General features: G+C 38.8%; 1 protein-coding gene across 4 annotated transcripts; it reads left to right on the plus strand.

The window, feature by feature from the left end:
* The first annotated feature begins 255 nt into the window (after window positions 1-255).
* Window positions 256-13788, plus strand: C20H6orf62 (chromosome 20 C6orf62 homolog). Of its 4 annotated transcripts, none has more exons than XR_011251303.1 (6): window positions 256-2698; window positions 4381-4557; window positions 5600-5722; window positions 9685-9819; window positions 12407-12943; window positions 13171-13788. XR_011251303.1 is itself a non-coding variant. In XM_069563801.1 (5 exons), exons 1-5 carry the CDS (start codon window positions 2570-2572, stop codon window positions 12530-12532), a joined length of 690 nt encoding a protein of 229 aa, XP_069419902.1. In that variant the 5' UTR covers window positions 256-2569; the 3' UTR covers window positions 12533-13788. The 4 variants fall into 4 exon arrangements, 2 of the variants coding, with proteins under 2 accessions (XP_069419902.1, XP_069419903.1); XR_011251304.1 differs by having other exon boundaries at window positions 261-1366; XM_069563801.1 differs by having other exon boundaries at window positions 12407-13788.
* The last annotated feature ends 210 nt before the right edge of the window (window positions 13789-13998 follow it).

A 13998-nucleotide genomic window follows, 5' to 3' on the forward strand; every position in this document is an offset into this window, starting at 1 on the left:
CCTTTTCACGCCCCATAGAAACTGCATTCTGGACAAGAGGGGGAGATGTCTAGTCTCAAACTCCCCTTTTGAGGCGGAAGTGTTAACCAAGAAGCTTCAGCTCGGAGAGTCACCCATCTCAAAGCTTTCTCACACCCTCTGCCCCTGCTCTTCTTTCCTCCCTCCTTGAGAACCATGTAAACCTCCCCTCCAGCCGGTCTTCTCTCCCCCTTTGCCCCTGCGCAGATGGTGGCGGCCCGCGCGGTGCGCAGCCGCAGAGCGTTCGGGGCGGTGCCGGTGAGGGGCGGGTGACGCAGCGGCCGTCGCTGCCATTTTAAGTTGTTTGTTCTCGCTTCTCGTCTCAAACGCGACTCTGCCCCGGACCTGGGAGGCGTCGAGGCCGCCGCTGTCGCTTCCGCAGCCATCGGTGGGGGGGAAACCAGGCTGTGCCACCGCGGACGCTCATCCTCCGCTTCGGCTTCTCCCCCCTCCGGTCTCCTCGACCTTCTTTCCGAGAGCCGGAACTCGATCCGTGCCGAGAAGAAAGACTCCAGAGCAGATGCTTGAACTGAAATAACTTTTTATTTTGGGGGGTTTTCTTCGCTGACAGACCCCCTTTAGCGCAGGGCTCCCCCCACCCTTCCTCTCTTCCCCCTCCTCGGCCAGTACAAATCCAACCCCCCCTCCCCCTTCCTCCTCGTTTCTCCTCTTTTCTCTCGCCGTCGCCGCCGTCCCCGCGTTCTTCCCGTCCGCCGCCGCCCGGGGCGCCGAGCCAGACTATGGGTCCCAGGTGGGGGCTGAGCGGCGGCAGCAGAGCGGGCGGCCCGGTCACAGTGCGCACTGCAGCGGGGATGGAGGGGTTCAGTTGGCTGGTGGTTTTCTCTTGACATGGCTCCTGCCCGTGCTGCGAGCAGCGCCCCCACCGCCGCCGCCTCTTCCGCCGCCGCCACCGCTCCGCCCGCAGGCTGCGGCTAGAGGGCCCGAACCCCGCCCGAGAGTCGGTCCGCCGGTCCCGGTCTCCGCGGGGACAGGGAGGGGACTTCCCCGTCACCCACCCCACCCCAGCCGCCTCCAGTCCATCCCCCCCTGTTCCTTCCGGAAGCCAACTAACGACCCCGCCCTAAACCATCCAAACTCGGGAAACATGGTCTGTTCAACGTGAGAGCTGAATCCGGAATCCGGAACTTTTCTTTTTTTAATTTTTTCTTTCCTTGGGTGGGGTGGGGTGGGCATACTTTAAAAAGTAATTAATATTAACGCAACTATTTTCTTTTCTTCCCACTGATCCTTCCCCTTTACCCTCTCCCGCCTCCTCTACCTGGGCGGGGATTGTTTCCACGATGAAATGAGTGAAAACCCGAGTGATCCAGTGTCTCCCGTGGTGCGAGTGAGTCGCTGCCGCTGAAGGCAAAGGGTGGGGGTGGGACCTCCGGGGGGTGGAAGGCAGGTGGCCCCCGGGCACTGCCTGGGCTTTGGGAAAAAGAACCCGCCACCTTTGCCTCAGCAATGCTCACAAGAAGATAAGTCTCACTCCCCACGGTCTTGCACGCGGGCAGATTCATAGGGAACAGTCCCTCGGGGAATGTAGGACTCATTGCAGGACTTGGGGTGTTGGGATCCCGGGCATTAATCAGGTCTAACCACAGAGCCGGAATCATTATTATATCGTATTATATATACCCCTTTTTCTTCTGCCATCATGATTCTCCTTGGCAGCAGCATTAGCAGCCGCCTGATGGTGAAAATGTGGGTGATGGGGAAATTGGTAATGACTCCGCTGTTTTTTCTTATGGCTCCTTTGGGCAACAGCTGCCCGCCCCCGGTATACACTGTAGTTGATTGCAGGGAAACCCTGAACCTCTCCCCTTCTTTCTCTACCGATTTTGCACTTTTCTCTTTGCTCACCACCAAGTGTAATCAATAACACGCACTGATAATACATAGCAATAGTGAAATCTGAAATAACTAAGAATTAATTAGGTACTACAGCCATGAATCTGGCTGGGTAAAGTTCAATTGGATATTTCAGTTTCATTCACCTACCCTGTTTTGGTTTTGGGGGGAGGTTATTTTGGTGGCTTTTTTTTTTTTTTCCTTTTTGATATTTGGAAAGTAAGGATCACAGTCCCCATCCTCATTTCTTTTCATTGCTCCTCTAAAAAGAGGGAAAAATCCGGATGGATTTTAAGGATTGGACTGGTGTCAACTGTGTTTTATTGCACACCTAAATCCTATTAATAGGTTTATCCGTTCCCCCACCTTTATTTTGGCAGTCAAGCCAAATGTGTTTTCCAAAAAGTTAGTTCAAGTATTTTCTCTTTCCTGCCTTCCTTCCCTTCCTTTTTCCCATCTGACCCCAACCATTCTTGTCCAAACATGACTGGACAGCAGCTTTTGTTTCTTGACCCTGTAATATGACAGTCTCCTAATATTGCCAGAAGGTGCAGTTTTGGGGTTGCGGTCGTGATTTTAGCTATACAATCATATTAGGGGAAAAAATGACTTGTTTCTGTTGTACTTGAGTCTTAAGAAAAAGTGCCCATAGTTTAGTGACAATTTCCAAAGGCTTTAGTACCACCTGTATTTCAAAATGGGGGACCCAAACTCCCGGAAGAAACAAGCTCTGAACAGACTACGTGCTCAGCTTAGAAAGAAAAAAGAATCTCTAGCTGACCAGTTTGACTTCAAGATGTATATTGCCTTTGTATTCAAGGAGAAGGTAATTTAAAGTTCTTAATGTGATTTAGCACAAGGTTTTTTGTAAGTGTATGGTTAGGGTAAAGAGTGGTGGACAAAAGTCTCCATTTATATGCTTTAACTTTGACCCTTAAGGTAATTAACCTCAGTCAAAGGAGTTAAGGTGTAACCATGAATGAAAGGCTTGTGTGCGCATTGGTTTGGAAATAATATAATTTTAAAGCTGAGTAGGATCCCCTTTAACGTGGGATCAGTAGCCTTGTAAAACTCGCATTTTTGTTTTACAATAAATTTTATTTAGGTGGAGTTACATAGAGAACTTGGTTACTGAATTTAAAGATTATCTAGGTATCTAGAATGTTTGAAAGTAGTAATTGGAATCAAAATGTTTACTTGCTGAAAGCTTTCTGGTTAATCTCCATGCTGTAGTTTACCTTTTCTCATAGCACATCTAGTGAAATAGAATGCACCTTTATTTTCAGGAGTAGTTGATTACTGCAATGGTTAATTTGTCTTTAGAAGTACAGCATGACCAAAAGAAGTGTACAGTTTTTTTGGTGTTAAGAGTTAATCCCACAGTAAAACAGCAAATAATGAGTTGTGAGTAGTCATGGAAAACATGATAAAACCTTTTGGCAACTGAAAATAATGGACAGTTTCTTAGATAATCAATTTCTATTTGACATGAGGTTAGGTTTTGAATATTAAGGAAACACTACTTTGATTTTGTGCTTAAGTTGTGAGCTAATTTCACATCAAAAACAACATCTTGGCATGGTATATCTTTAATTTGAAAGTTTCTCACGTATTTATTCCCACTATTAAAGTTAATAGTATTTAAGATACCAATACGAGCATAGCTGCTAGGTATAGCATAAAAAGTGGTTTCTAAAGTCGTTTGTTTTGAAATGATTGTCTCAAGATTGAATATCACGGATTTGCTTTTTTCTTTTTTCGTTAATTGCAGAATTGATAAGACCAGATTTTAATGGACACTATTACAGTGTAGGTTCACTAGAAATATGAGATAAAAATAGACTAGATTTCTGAATTTATCAGATGCTGCAAATTATACCATCTAGCTCTTCTCACACCTGTGGAAATCTTTGACTGGACAGTATCCAGACAGTTGTCTTGAGCAGTTCATGAATTTTATAACCTAAATTGATGAGTTCTTGATCTTAACTAAGTTTGAAGGTTTGGTGGACATTTTTTCCTTCCCTTTTGAATATTGACATTTGTAGTTCAATAATACCCAGAAGGGATAATGGAAATTGACCCTAGAGCCTAGATTTTAAAGTGCTGAGAGTTTGATTTTGCTGTATGTAGAACCAGTTAAGTGAACTGGGATCAGGAGCAAATCACTGTTTTGTTTCTTTAACTGCAGGGGTATCTGGTGTTTGTTTCTCATTGTTTAAGAAATACTGTGCACAGTAAGTTCTTGGTATGGTTACCACACTGCTAAAAAAAACATGCAGTTAAACATTCTGATAATAGCCTATTTGTGTGTGGTTGGGAAGTAAGGGAGTTGAGGGAAGAACAGAGGGATCCACCTAGTTTGAAAATGTGTGTTTTCTGTATGGAAATAGCTTCAGTTAAGAATTTTGCTGTGTTAGAATAATGCTACAAAACATTGTATTATGAACTCTGGGTGTTAGACAATGTGCTACCAGTAAGTTAATACACTTTTTTTTTTTCTTTTAGAAGAAAAAATCAGCACTTTTTGAAGTGTCTGAGGTTATACCAGTTATGACAAATAATTATGAAGAAAATATCCTGAAAGGTGTGCGAGATTCCAGTTATTCTTTGGAAAGTTCCATAGAGCTTTTACAGAAAGATGTGGTGCAGCTCCATGCTCCTCGATACCAGTCTATGAGAAGGGTGAGTTCTGTTTTCAAGTCTTGATTGGGTAGGCTTTTGTGAGTTAAACTTGCCTTTTTTTTTTTCCTCCTAAGAATGGGTAGTGAACGGTGATCCTAAATGTCTTTAAAAACGGAATTTAAACAAAGCATGTGTAACTTTCTTAGGCATTACTCTGTTGGTAATAGTGTGCATTGTTGTGATTCATGTATTATATTACTGAGATTTCCTTTTTCAGGGGAGAATAAAACATCTTGCCCCTTGTAAATAAGGAACTTTTGAGGCGGTTTATCTAAACTTCTGCAACTCGTTGAAAGTTACTGTGGGCAAAGTAACTTGAACAAGAGGGCCCCATCATTAGTAGGCTTGGGGGGCAGCTGGAGATAACCGTGTAGTGGTCTGGAAGAGGTTAATTGGCCTCAATAATCGGCATATGATAAAAATAGCATTTCACCTGGAATAAGGTGATTTAGAAGTTCCAGGACACCTTTGCTTAATTAGGCTCTGAGTTTGAAGAGTGGAAATAATGGTACAGGAACTTAAAAGACAAAACAATGAGAGGTTCAGTTGCAGTTTTCACAGTGCACTGATAGTTTAGATCTCAATATGATTGAACCTTGGACTGATTGATTATATGTGAACTCTACAAAATAAAAATTAGAATTCGGTCATAAACTATTCAGATTGTATACAGTCCTATTACTGTCACCTCTTAAAAGACATAATATGTGGTAGACCCTTTACACGGATTTGCAGCAACTGTCAGGACCCACTTATAAGTGGGTTTTTTTAAATAAATAATTTACAGTACTACTCAGTCCACAGTTGGTTGAATCCGCAGGTAAAGAACTGCAGGTATGGGGGGCTAGCTGTAAAGTCACATGCACAGTTTTTGACTCTCATCAATGTCTCTCCTGCCCAGGTTGTTTAAGGGTCAGCTGTATAGTGAACTTTTTGCACTTGAAAATGTTTTTGTAGTCAGACCCTGTAATTTGTGATATTGCTTGTTATGGCTTTGTTTATTTGAAAGTAATGTTTTGTGTGTGTGTGTGGCATTTTACAGGATGTAATTGGCTGTACTCAGGAGATGGATTTCATTCTTTGGCCTCGGAATGATATTGAAAAAATTGTCTGTCTCCTGTTCTCTAGGTGGAAGGAATCTGATGAGCCTTTTAGGCCTGTTCAGGTATTTTATTCTAAAATAAGTGTGGTGAACAGATAAATAAGTTGAAAACTCAGAGAATAGGTTCCAGTTTAAGAAATTCCTTAGGAATATGCTTTCTGATAGGTTTTCCTTCACGAGTCCCTCCTGGCCTTTTGACTGTTGTAAGAATGGACAGCATTTGGATTACAGAATCTCTTGAGATTGAGGTGGTTCTAACTACCCAGTGTGTCTTTGAAATTATGGTCAGAGCAAATGTTTTAAGGTAGACATTTGTTGAGTTATAGTGGGGCCCATAGATAAACTTTAGAAAATCTCTTCCCCTCCACCACACTCGCTTCTAAAATATTTTGTATGTAACTCTGGTTCTCAGAGGAATCTCATCTAAGAAATGAATGAAGAAACCCTTTCCTAGGAGTTGATTTGCATATAAAGCTTCCTAGGAGAAAAGAATTTAGTAGTGGTTCTTAACTAACTTTCCTTGACATTTGGCGATGTTTGACTTGTCATGTAATGTGCTTGACTATTTCTAATGTTTTATTTAAGGGAATTTATGTGTGCGTTGATGTAGTTTTATTTATAGTATATCTGTGTGTACATGGTTGTAAGTACAAGAGCCACCAAAATGTTAATTGTGGTTAGTTTTAGGTCAGATATAGTTATCTTTTTCTTTTTTACTTAAATATATATATATGTTTAATAAATGTCTACAATGAACATACTTAGCAGTCAGACAAACTAAGAAGTAATTGAGTTTATTTAAAGACTAAGTATACCAAACTAAATTTTAGAAGGCTTATTTTGAACTAATTGCTTAGGACTATGAAAATTGTCATTGAAAAAATTTTGCTTTTATCCATTCTAACGAAGTGTCTTTATAGTGCTTTTGGGTGTAATAGACTAATTGGTATCCTCCACCTGTCCCCAGGGTAATGTTGCTACACATTAGCTCAAATAAGTTGTCATTTTTCTAAGGTTCGTTTGACGGTAGGCTAGATAGAGGTGAACGTCGTCTGTGTGTTGTTATAATTGATGACATCTGACTAAGATGAATGCGCTGGAGAATTGAAGCTGAATATAGAAGACAGAAATGGAAAAGGCATGTTACGTTATCAGGGCAGGTCTTACACCTTGATGGTGCTGCTCTGCAGAAGCACTGTTAGGTTTTTGCTTTTTTCAGTTCAAAATTTCCCACTTGAAAAACTTAGATGTGCTTATCACAGTATATTTTTTAGTTTCTAGTACCCTGTCTTTCAGACCTTGTTTTTAAAAAATAGTTGTATTAAAATAGTCTTCTCAAGTGTTACTTTTTAAAAAAATCATGGCTGTTATATTGAGTGTTGACTGCTAGGCTGTCTTTCAAATAAAATTTGATGTATATTGAATTTCAGTCCTTAAACTAGGTGGATGGGAACTTGCTTTTGCAAAGAAACTGTCAGATAGGTAAAAATAATCCAAGGTCATGCAGTTAAGTGGTAGTCAAGACTTAAGTCTAGGCTGACTGAAAAGCCTGCGATCGTAACTCACTACCCTGTACTGTGGAAAGTTTCCTGAATGATAAAACCTTAAATTATGGACTGAATATAAGCAGTAGGGTATAGGATTATCTAGGATATAGATAATATTTTTATAATTAGCAGTATAAAAACATACTTCTTTGGAGTAATTTTAATATAAATATCCTGAATGAGTGGAGAAGGCAATGGCAACCCACTCCAGTACTCTTGCCTGGAAAATCCCATGGACGGAGGAGCCTGGCAGGCTGTGGTCCGTGAGGTCACTAAGAGTCGGACATGACTGAGCGACTTCACTTTCTTTTTTCACTTTCATGCATTGGAGAAGGTAATGGCAACCCACTCCAGTGCTCTTGCCTGGAGAATCCCAGGGATGGGATATTTTAGAATAGTGAATTGTAAAAATGATTATTAGCCCATTTGTTTCAAACAATCTTTGAATCTTTCTCTGGTGGGCTGCCGTCTATGGGTTCGCACAGAGTCGGACACCACTGAAGCAACTTAGCAGCATCCTGAATGAGAAACCTTAAATAAAAATAGGGTTTATTCTCTCAAGGTTAGTGAAGGAAAGGCAAACTTTAATTCACACACCTTTTTTTCTGACTCAAAGCATTTTAAAAGCAGAATACTTCAGTAGTGAGATTTAGTAGAAACCACAGTAAAGATTGTTTTAAAATATTGAGTTCTGCTCTATTCATAGTACTGTGAAGCCCAGGGAGTGGTCTACTCTTTCCTCTTCGTTCCTACTGCTTTGGCTGCAGGTTAGCTCTTCATCCCACTATTACAACATTCATTACTTTCCTTCCGGGAATTGTTTCTTACATGCTGCCTATTAGTTTTCTTTTTTGTGTGGACCATTTCTTCCCCAAACTCTGGATATTCAGACAGGATAGAATTGATGTGCCACAGAAACACAGGCAAAGCCTTTTTCAGTCTCACTTGAATTTCTTGTCAGTGTGTTATCTACTGGCCTTTCCATCCACCCTGATATATGCCATAGTGAAACACTTGAGGCTCTCTTTTTTGAGCAGCATCCTGATTTTGACACACTTGTGTTTGTGTAGGTTCTGTTTCCTAGAATGGCATTTTCCAAATTGGTTTCCATTTTTATTTTCCCTAGAGAAAACTACTGTCATCTTTCAAGGCCCAATCCAAAATCATCTGCCAATACTGGCCTCATTGTCTACTGTTGGTTATTTATTCTTTCTTCTCATGGTGCTTTTAACAGGAAGAACCCATTTTAAGATTTTTTTTTTTTACAAATAACCACATCGTATCCTGGGAAAGGTTTGAAGTAAGTTAGGGTTTACGTTTTTATGTTGCTTTTCCTCTTCAGCAGTATGTGAGTCCCTTAAGATTGAGATAATCTTATTTATATTTGTCAGTATCTAATAACATGCTTTTTGTATCGAGTTCAATACATATTTGAATTGTGCAAAAGTATAATTCAATATTTTATGTAGAGTCATGTGTAGGGGATACCATGTTTTATGTTACGGCTTATGAGAAAAACTGGTGGGTAGTAAAACCCTAGACAGCAAGGTCTGATGCTTTTTCCATGTTAGTATTTTCTACTGTCTTTGACATAATGGGAGAATAAAGATTGTTTGAACCAAATAGGCTAATAATCATTTTTACAATTCACTATTCTAAAATATCAGATTGTTTAAGGTTTCCAGGTTTCTTGAATTCCCTGTTAGCCTGGTCTTCTCACCTGTCATTGGGCCTCTCCATAGACATTTTGTTGGATAATCTTCCTCATGTTAAAAGATCAAAAAAATGTTATGACTGACTTGATAACTGTTTTTCATAATGTAAAAAACTTTACTGATATGTGAGACCTGGAAGTAAATTTCAGGTGTGGGTTTTACATTTCATTTACTCCTCTTAACTGATGGGTTAGAGCCCTTTTATTTTATAGGTGAGGAAGCTGAAATTTAGCAAAGTTAAGGGGTTTGGGGTCATGTAAGTAGTGAGGTGTGCAGCTGGGATTGGAATATAAATAGATTTCTTTCCAAGAGCCATCTGTAGCATTCTTGTTATATAAGAGAAAGATGGGTGGTATTATTGGACTAAGTACTAAAGCAGGAGTCTTGAGCTGAGTAGGTCTGAAAATCTCATTTAATGGTATTTGGCTTAAAAGGAGTATTCAAGTTTAGTCACTTCGGTATAGTTTTACTTGAAGGTCAAATTATGAAGTGGTAAACAATAGAACTTTCTGTGATGAAGGAAACTTGTGTATCCCAAGAGATTATTTAGAATGGTGGCTACTAGCCACCAAATGAGACTATGGATCATTTGAAATGTGGCCAGTACAACTAAAGAACTGAGTTTTCAAATCCACTTAATTAATATCAATGTAAGTAGCCTCTATTGGTTACCATATTAGCACAACTGTATGCATCTGGGTGCAGTAGACGTTTTAGATAGTGTAACATGGTTGGAGTTACATGTAAATATCTTATTTCTTAGGCCAAATTTGAGTTTCATCACGGTGACTATGAAAAACAGTTTCTGCATGTACTGAGCCGAAAGGACAAGACTGGAATTGTTGTCAACAATCCTAACCAGTCGGTGTTTCTCTTCATTGACAGACAGCACTTGCAGGTAAACTTTTTTTTTTTGGTAAACCACACAAGGGCTCATTTTAAAAGTTTACTGGTTAGTAAATTGTTTTCTGTATGTTATTTAATTCTGATTTGCCCCTTCAGTATTGCATTATTTTTGAAGTTATTTAAAAACCGGGAAACAGATGTCCTGATCTTAACCTGGAACATTGATTCCCAAACTGCTGCATGTTAGATCTACATGGGGAGCTTTTCTAAAAGTCATGATTTCAGTTTGCAGTAATCAGAATCTGTATTTTGAATAAAATCCTCAAGAGATTGATAACACATTTATGTATTGAGAAGCACTGGCATAGATCTTTTAAATATCTAAAAGGATGAAAGCACATCTGTATTTTAAAGGTCCACATGTATTAAGTACTTCCAATTTAGTAGCAATCCAAGTATGCCAAATTGATTTTATTCTGTAAAATGTTTATTCTTATCGGCCTAAGCCTAATAAATGTCATCACTTAGAATTCATAGTGGGTAATAGATACTTTGTTAATTGTTAAAAATAGCATTGTAATTTATTTAGCATTCATTCAACAGATGAGTGCTAAGTGTCAGGTATTGTATAGCAGTGAACAAGTTAGAAATTCCTGCCCTATGGGTTGGCATTTCATTGTGGGAAACCTAGAAGTAGGTAAGTAATAAATACTACTTTTTTTTTAAGTACAATATTAATTGCATTGTGTAGAACATTTTTGTTTTTGTTTAGCAAGTCTGTGCAAGACAAGGTACTAGAGAATTAGAAAGGGGAGTCAAACTGCTGCCTTCATGGAGCGGATAGGCTATTTGGGAAGATTTATATTTTGTACCTTATAGAAAGTGTAGTTACAAGTAAAAGAAACTGGGAGTTAAGAAAATTAATTTCGCTGGAAGCATGTGATAAAACTGATAGAAAAGTATACAGTTTAGGTGGGGTGTTTTTTGTTTGGGGCCTTTTTTGTTTTTAGTTTCTTATTTACCTTAGTGCTCCTGGGGGTGAATATTTTTTGGTTGTCTCTTTTATCCTTTGTAATTGCTTATATTGTACTTTCGTTTGAGTTACTTACTGAGAAAATACTGTAGAGCAGGATATTCGACTAGTGTCTACAGTTGACCCTTGAATGACACAGGTTTCAACTGCACTTGTCCACTTACACGTGACGTTTTTCAATAAATACATAACTGCTCAGTCCAGTTGGCTGAATTCATGGTTTGTTCAGTGAGCTGATGTGTAACTGTATATATGGAGGAAAGACGAAATTATACATGGAGATTTTCACCTGCATTTAGGGTCTGTGTCCCAATCCCTGTGTCTTAAGTGTCGTGTCATCTGTACATAATATTTTACGCATTCATGACATAACCTTTTTCTTTTTTTGATACTTTTAGGCCATGTGGTTTATTTGTGAATTTGTTCAAATTTTCACAAATCTCAAATTTTCTCCAATATGTTTATTGAAAAAATTTACTTACATGTGGCCCTGAGCAGCCCAAACACATGTTGTTTAGGGGTCAACTGTATTACGCACCAAACTCAATACTAAGAGCTTTCCGTGTATGAGCTCATGTAATCCTCATAACAGTCTTTGGATGTATAGATCTTACTATTCCCATTTTATAGTTAAGGAAATTAAGAAATTTGATTGAAATCTTCTAGCAGAGATCGCCCCTTTATATTCTAACAATATATATGATAAGGGCTAGACCAAAACAATTTTGAATGGGTGGTGGTATAGAAGCTCATGCCTAGAATTCAGATTCTAACATACATGCAGTAACTTACTGGCCATGAGACCTTGGACAAATAACTTCTGTGATCATGTTCTTTTCTATAAATGTAGTAAATGAAAGTCCTAGGTTTTAAAAGTTAAAATGAAAAAAAACATATGTATGGGTTCATTTATGTACATAGGTATATAGACTGCATCAGACATTGGCAAAGTCCACCTTCTGTTCCTTTTGCCTTTTTTTTTTTTTTTTAAAGAGGTGCTATAGTGAAAAGATGGAAAACTTTGAAGGCAGTTCTGGGTTCAGACTTCATCTTCCACTTATCACCTGTAGTTTTTTGTGAAAGTACCTAGCACTTGTTTATCAGAAGTTAGATGTTAAAATGGTAACTGCTTTGTTAAAATAATCGAGTGTGATTTATCTGTTAATACTTTGGCCTTGTCCTTTACCTCAGCATATGCTTAAATCTCTTAACCTATTTCTGATTTCTCTATCTTCTGCTCTCACCACATCTGCTGTCTTTCTGTATACAAACGTGATTGCAAATTATTCAAATCTATCTCCATGATATGCCTTTAGTCCTAATTTCTTGTAGCTAGTAGTTTGATTTTCGTAACTTTAAAGTCTGCATAAATTCTGTGAACATTTAGTATCTTATTGACTCTTTTTCTGTATTTCGTATGTGAAGGTTCTGTCCCAGCTAGACTAAGTCCCCTATGATTAGGGACCATAATTTCTTGCCTTACGCTATATGCTTTGTTACTGTGTTCTTAAGTGCTTAATAAATTGTGGGAGATTTTCATGTGATAATTGGCCAGTTACGTTGAGGTGCTTCTTAAGAATATTCTACAAATTTTTTCCCCTTCCAGACTCCAAAAAACAAAGCTACAATCTTCAAGTTATGCAGCATCTGCCTCTACCTGCCACAGGAACAGCTTACCCACTGGGCAGTTGGCACCATTGAGGATCACCTCCATCCTTACATGCCAGAATAGAGTGCTGACCAGCAAAATGGAGAAGATCAGAGAGTGCAGCAGCAATTTTTTTTTTCTTACCACTTGATTCTTTCAGAGTTTAAAGAAAAATGGACTCATGCACAGAACACTATGCATTTTGAAACTTGTTCATCCTGGATTTTTTTTTTTTTTTTTAATCATTTGTATCTCAGAACTTAAATTAGATGTCTTCTGCACGGACTGTGTGAAAGAAGATGCTTTGCATATTTGCTGCACTGCATCAGCATCTTACTAAAAATGTGAAATGAAAGGACTATTGTACACTGAAATGCTTAAATGTTTCCGAAAGCACAAGGTGATACTCATTTTTGATGGTCTTTCCATTTGTGCTGGTGTTGGCCTCTTTGACACCTGTCATCAGTATTTGCAGGGTGAGAAGTGAATTAACAGGTATAAACAACGTTTTTAAAACTTACAGCTTTGCTATAATCACCGTTGTTCAGAGCAGTATCAGATTCATTCGAATGGCCAAAAGTGGTTGTTTAAAAAAGAAAAAGAAGATACAACCATGGGAAAGAAATCTTTAAAAAGCATGTCATTGTAGGCAGTCTTGCCTCATGTATTACTGGGTCATGTTTGTTTCCTGGTACTCATAAATGTATGTATTTTATTTCCAGATCTCTTTCCCCAAGTTGCTGTAACGAAAGTGGATTCTGCCGAGTGTGCACACAGTTACACACGTTAAAGCAGATCTGGAGTCTGAAGTAGCTAAGCGGCTATGAAACTGAGAAATACATTCATAGCTGCAGAAACCACAATAGGTAGAGGACTTTCCTTTTGGTTTTTGTTTTTTGGTTTTGAAAAGGAGAGATTTTTATTATAAAGAAAAACAATTCCAGTGAATTGTGCAGAAATACTGGTTTTTACACCATCCTAAAGGAAAACTTAGGGGTTTTTTTGATGTAGAAAAGTTATGAAAGTTGGGATCTTAAATTGTGCGGGGAGGAACAAAAACACCATTGAGTGTCAAAGTTCTAAAAGCAGAACTCATTTTGTGCAATGAACATAAGGAAAGACTACTGTATAGTTTTTTTATTTTTCTTTTAATGAAGAAAAGCTTTGCTTAAGGGTTGCATACTTTTATTGGAGTAAATCTGAATGATCCTACTCCTTTGGAGTAAAACTTAGTGCTTACCGGTTTCCAATTGTATTTAGCTTCTGGTTGGAATTTGAATAAATGAAAACCTAAATAAAATAGGTGAAAGTTCCCTGACTATTCAGGTGAATACACAAAACTTGAAGTGGTAACTTTTCTTCTAAGTCACCTGGGTACCTGTTATTGAGACCTTAGCCCATGGCTAAGCTGTAAACTCAGAAGCAAAGTTGGGTTTGTAATTTCAACAGGAATGGGAATCAAAGACATTTTGTCAGCTTGTAACAATTACCGTCCTGGCCTTATACCTGGCTTTGTGGAAAAGACAAAAATACTCTTATTCACAATGCAC

The sequence above is a fragment of the Ovis canadensis genome, chromosome 20 (assembly GCF_042477335.2).
Source record: "Ovis canadensis isolate MfBH-ARS-UI-01 breed Bighorn chromosome 20, ARS-UI_OviCan_v2, whole genome shotgun sequence".
Taxonomy (NCBI): Eukaryota; Metazoa; Chordata; class Mammalia; order Artiodactyla; family Bovidae; genus Ovis; species Ovis canadensis.

What these genes read in the sequence shown, in the direction of transcription:
- C20H6orf62 (XM_069563801.1), top strand. Translation starts at nt 2,570, where the DNA reads ATGGGGGACCCAAACTCCCGGAAGAAACAAGCTCTGAACAGACTACGT. An exon ending in AGCCTTTTAGGCCTGTTCAG is followed by an intron (nt 5,723 to 9,684) that starts GTATTTTATTCT and finishes CTTATTTCTTAG; the next exon opens with GCCAAATTTGAGTTTCATCA. An exon ending in TTGACAGACAGCACTTGCAG is followed by an intron (nt 9,820 to 12,406) that starts GTAAACTTTTTT and finishes TTCCCCTTCCAG; the next exon opens with ACTCCAAAAAACAAAGCTAC.